The 6,000-nt window shown below is 40.4% G+C and overlaps 1 protein-coding gene across 2 annotated transcripts in view; it reads left to right on the forward strand.

Annotated features, from left to right (window-relative positions):
- The window catches only part of LOC106608435 (lecithin retinol acyltransferase b, tandem duplicate 1), an 82,635-nt gene that overhangs the window by 29,366 nt on the left and 47,269 nt on the right, over positions 1 to 6,000 (forward strand). The window contains exons 6-8 of one of the 2 annotated variants that reach the window (XM_045721433.2): positions 2,657 to 2,756; positions 2,943 to 2,986; positions 4,652 to 4,729. In XM_045721433.2, the coding sequence (XP_045577389.1) occupies positions 2,657 to 2,756; positions 2,943 to 2,986; positions 4,652 to 4,729 (222 nt within the window). The remainder of the gene's footprint in view (positions 1 to 2,656; positions 2,757 to 2,942; positions 2,987 to 4,651; positions 4,730 to 6,000) is intronic. The other variant, XM_082977323.1, reaches the window with a different exon arrangement.

Below are 6,000 nucleotides of genomic sequence, written 5' to 3' on the forward strand. Positions count from 1 at the left end.
CAATACAATACTGAACTATTATATACTGTTAGAACAATACAATACTGAACTATTATATACTGGTAGAACAATACAATACTGAACTATTATATACTGGTAGAACAATACAATACTGAACTATTATATACTGTTAGAACAATACAATACTGAACTATTATATACTGTTAGAACAATACAATACTGAACTATTATATACTGGTAGAACAATACTGAACTATTATATACTGTTAGAACAATACTGAACTATTATATACTGTTAGAACAATACAATACTGAACTATTATATACTGGTAGAACAATACTGAACTATTATATACTGTTAGAACAATACTGAACTATTATATACTGTTAGAACAATACAATACTGAACTATTATATACTGGTAGAACAATACTGAACTATTATATACTGTTAGAACAATACTGTACTATTATATACTGGTAGAACAATACTGAACTATTATATACTGGTAGAACAATACAATACTGAACTATTATATACTGTTAGAACAATACAATACTATTATATACTGTTAGAACAATACAATACTGAACTATTATATACTGGTAGAACAATACTGAACTATTATATACTGTTAGAACAATACTGAACTATTATATACTGGTAGAACAATACTGTACTATTATATACTGTTAGAACAATACTGAACTATTATATACTGTTAGAACAATACAATACTGAACTATTATATACTGTTAGAACAATACAATACTGAACTATTATATACTGGTAGAACAATACAATACTATTATATACTGGTAGAACAATACTGAACTATTATATACTGTTAGAACAATTACTGAACTATTATATACTGTTAGAACAATACAATACTGAACTATTATATACTGTTAGAACAATACAATACTGAACTATTATATACTGTTAGAACAATACAATACTGAACTATTATATACTGTTAGAACAATACAATACTGAACTATTATATACTGTTAGAACAATACAATACTGAACTATTATATACTGGTAGAACAATACTGAACTGTTTTATACTGGTAGAACAATGTAATGTTGTGTTGTTTTCATCATAGAACAAGAGATTGTTGGATTGTTTTTAGCATAAAACACTCCCTTCTGCCCCACTCTCTCTCCCTCCCCCCCTCCCCCTCTCCCTCACTCTCCCTCTATCCCTCCCTCCCCCTCTATCCCTCCCACTGCCCCACTCTCTCTCCCTCCCCCTCTATCCCTCCCACTGCCCCACACTCTCCCTCTATCCCTCCCTCCCCCCTCTCCCTCTATCCCTCTCTCTCCCTCCCCCCTCCCCCCCTCTCCCTCACTCTCCCTCTATCCCTCCCTCCCCACTATCCCTCTATCCCTCCCTCCCCACTCTCCCTCTATCCCTCCCTCCCCACTCTCCCTCTATCCCTCCCTCCCCCTCTCCCTCCCCCTCCCTCTATCCCTCCCTCTCCCTCTATCTACCCCTCCCTCTACCCCTCCCTCTATCCCTCCCCCCCTCCCTCTATCCCTCCCCCCCCTCCCTCTATCCCTCCCTCTACCCCTCCCTCTATCCCTCCCACGCCTCCCTCTATCCCTCCCCCCTCTCCCTCTATCCCCCCCTCTCCCTCTATCCCTCTCCCTCTATCCCTCCCCCCTCTCCCTCTATCCCTCTATCCCTCCCCCCTCTCCCTCCCTCTCCCTCTATCCCTCCCTCCCCCCCTCTATCCCTCCCTCTCCCCACTTTCCCTCTATCCCTCCCTCCCCCACTCTCCCTCTATCCCTCCCTCCCTCCCCCCATCTCCCTCCCTCCCCACTCTCCCTCTATCCCTCCCTCCCCCTCTCCCTCTATCCCTCCCCCATTCTCCCTCTATCCCTCCCTCGCCCCACTTCAGCATAGAACAATAAAATGTTGGACAATCAGCTTTTGTACATGGTACGAGATTATTCTCCAGTGCCCTCTCACTTTACAATTCTGAATTGTTCTCACATATCCTCTCTCTCTCTCTCTCCTCTCTCTCTCTCTCTCTCTCTCTCTCTCTCTCTCTCTCTCTCTCAATTAAATGTAATTCAAAGAGCTTTATTGGCATGGGAAAGCAACTGAAATGGATAATAAAACAATTAACAGTAAACATTACTCATAAGTTCGAAATGAATAGAGGCGTTTCAAATGTCATATGTCTATATACAGTGTTGTAACGATGTGCAAATAGTTAAAGTACAAAAGGGAAAATAAATAAACATAAATATGGGTTGTATTTACAATGGTGTTTGTTCTTCACTGGTTGACCTTTTCTTGTGGCAACAGGTCACACATCTTGCTGCTGTGATGGCACACTGTGGTATTCCACCAAGTAGATATGGGAGTTTATCAAAATTGGGTTTGTTTTCAAATTCTTTGTGGGTCTGTGTAATCTGAGGGAAATATGTGTCTCTAATATGGTCATACATTTGGCAGGAGGTTAGGAAGTACAGCTCAGTTTCCACCTCATTTTGTGGGCAGTGTTGCACATAGCCTGTCTTCTCTTGAGAGCCAGGTCTGCCTACGGCGACCTTTCTCATTAGCAAGGCTATGCTCACTGAGTCTGTACATAGTCAAAGCTTTCTTTTAATTTAGGGTCAGTCAGGTATTCTGCCACTGTGTACTCACGGTGTACCCCCTCTTCCCCTCTCTCCACAGTGCGGTACCCATCCAGCGGTGTCTAGACCTGGGGGCTGACATTGTAGTGACAGGGAGATGTGTGGACAGTGCTGTCGCCCTAGGACCTCTAATGCACTCTGTAGGTTACTGTGTGTGTGTGTGTGTATGTGTGTGTGTGTGTGTGTCCACATCTGTTCTTGTAACAGTCAAAACACACTCCTCAGACCTTGGGAAAGAGAGAACACTGATTTTAAACATCTTTATTTCTTTATTTTGAGAGTTTTTGCGTGTTGGGATGTGATGGGTTGTAATGTGTTTCTGACAGTTTGGGTGGAAGCAAAACAACTATGACCTGTTGGCAGCTGGGAGGTAAACACAAACACTTTGATATTTTGTTTGTTTCCTTGCATGAGCACAGTGAAGGTTACTATGAGGCATGAGCACAGTGAAGGTTACTATGAGGCATGAGCACAGTGAAGGTTACTATGAGGCATGAGCACAGGGAAGGTTACTATGAGGCATGAGAAGAATGAAGGTTACTATAAGGCATGAGCACAGTGAAGATTACTATAAGGCATGAGCACAGTGAAGGTTACTATGAGGCATGAGCACAGTGAAGATTACAATGAGGCATGAGCACAGGGAAGGTTACTATAAGGCATGAGCACAGTGAAAGTTACTATGAGGCATGAGCACAGTGAAAGTTACTATGAGGCATGAGCACAGTGAAGGTTACTATGAGGCATGAGAAGAATGAAGGTTACTATAAGGCATGAGCACAGTGAAGGTTACTATGAGGCATGAGCACAGTGAAGGTTACTATGAGGCATGAGCACAGTGAAGGTTACTATGAGGCATGAGCACAGTGAAGGTTACTATGAGGCATGAGCACAGTGAAAGTTACTATGAGGCATGAGCACAGTGAAGGTTACTATGAGGCATGAGCACAGTGAAGGTTACTATGAGGCATGAGAAGAATGAAGGTTACTATAAGGCATGAGCACAGTGAAGGTTACTATGAGGCATGAGCACAGTGAAGGTTACTATGAGGCATGAGCACAGTGAAGGTTACTATGAGGCATGAGCACAGGGAAGGTTACTATGAGGCATGAGCACAGGGAAGGTTACTATGAGGCATGAGCACAGTGAAGGTTACTATAAGGCATGAGCACAGTGAAAGTTACTATGAGGCATGAGCACAGTGAAGGTTACTATAAAGCATGAGCACAGTGAATGTTACTATGAGGCATGAGCACAGTGAAGGTTACTATGAGGCATGAGCACAGTGAAGGTTACTATGAGGCATGGGCACAGTGAAGGTTACTATAAGGCATGAGCACAGTGAAGGTTACTATAAGGCATGAGCACAGTGAAAATTACTATAAGGCATGAGCACAGTGAAGCTTACTATGAGGCATGAGCACAGGGAAGGTTACTATGAGGCATGAGCACAGGGAAGGTTACTATGAGGCATGAGCACAGTGAAGGTTACTATGAGGCATGAGCACAGTGAAGGTTACTATAAGGCATGAGCACAGTGAAAGTTACTATGAGGCATGAGCACAGTGAAGGTTACTATAAGGCATGAGTACAGTGAATGTTACTATGAGGCATGAGCACAGTGAAGGTTACTATAAGGCATGAGCACAGTGAAAGTTACTATGAGGCATGAGCACAGTGAAGGTTACTATAAGGCATGAGCACAGTGAAGGTTACTATGAGGCATGAGAAGAGTGAAGGTTACTATGAGGCATGAGCACAGTGAAGGTTACTATAAGGCATGAGCACAGTGAAGGTTACTATAAGGCATGAGCACAGTGAAGGTTACTATGAGGCATGAGCACAGTGAAGGTTACTATGAGGCATGAGCACAGGGAAGGTTACTATGAGGCATGAGCACAGTGAAGGTTACTATGAGGCATGAGCACAGGGAAGGTTACTATGAGGCATGAGCACAGTGAAGGTTACTGTGAGGATAAGCCATTCCAGAAAACAGTAGTTTAAATGATCTGTAAACCTTTCTTCCTCTCTCAGTCTTGCAGGCCATCTCATAGAGTGTGGTGCCCAGGCAACAGGTGGCATATTCACAGACTGGCACACAGTACCCGACTGGTGAGACAGTTATACAGTTATGTCCCATTTCCTGTCCCAATGCTAGCTCAATCTACTATCTCTTATGAGAGAACAATATTATACACTAATGTCTTATCTTTCTTATCTCTTACCGTTGAATATTACACTGTTACTACCAATACTACTACTATTACCAATACTACTGCTACCAATACTACTATTACTACTATTACCAATACTACTACCAATACTACTACTATTACCAATACTACTGCTACCAATACTACTATTACTACTGTTATTACCAATACTACTGTTATTACCAATACTACTATTATTACCAATACTACTACTGCTACCAATACTACTACTGCTACCAATTCTACTACTGCTACCAATACTACTACTATTACCAATACTACTGCTACCAATACTACTATTACTACTACAACCAATACTACTATTACCAATACTACTACTGCTACTAATACTACTACGGCTACCAATACTACTAGTACCAATAATACTACAAATACTACTACTACTACCAATACTACTACTACTACTACTACTATTACTACTGCTACCAATACTACTATTACTACTACTGCTACCAATACTGCTATTACTACTACTACCAATACTACTACTACTATTACTATTACTACTATTACTATTACTACTATTACTATTACTACTACTATTACTACTACTACTACTACTATTACTACTACTACTACTACTATTACTACTACTACTATTACTGTCACTACTTGCTACCTCCAATACTACTACTACTACCACTAGTACTATTACCAATACGACTACTACTACTATTACCAATACTACTACTACTACCAATACTACTATTACCTCTACTATTACTACTACTACCAATACTACTATTACTACTATTACCAATACTACTACTATTACCAATACTACTGCTACCAATACTACTACTAATACTACTACTGCTACCAATACTACTACTACCAATAATACTACAAATACTACTACTACCAATACTACTACTACTGCTACCAATACTGCTATTACTACTACTACCAATACTACTATTACTACTACCACTACTACTATTACTATACTACTGCTGCCAATACTACTATTACTACTACTACCAATACTACTACTACTGCTACCAATACTGCTATTACTACTGCTACCAATACTGCTATTACTACTACTACCAATACTACTACCACTACTACTATTACTACTACTACTACTACTATTACTACTACTACTACTACTATTACTACTACTACTATTACTACTACTACTATTAC

The sequence above is a fragment of the Salmo salar genome, chromosome 07, assembly GCF_965601325.2.
Source record: "Salmo salar chromosome 07, fSalSal1, whole genome shotgun sequence".
NCBI classification, from domain to species: Eukaryota; Metazoa; Chordata; class Actinopteri; order Salmoniformes; family Salmonidae; genus Salmo; species Salmo salar.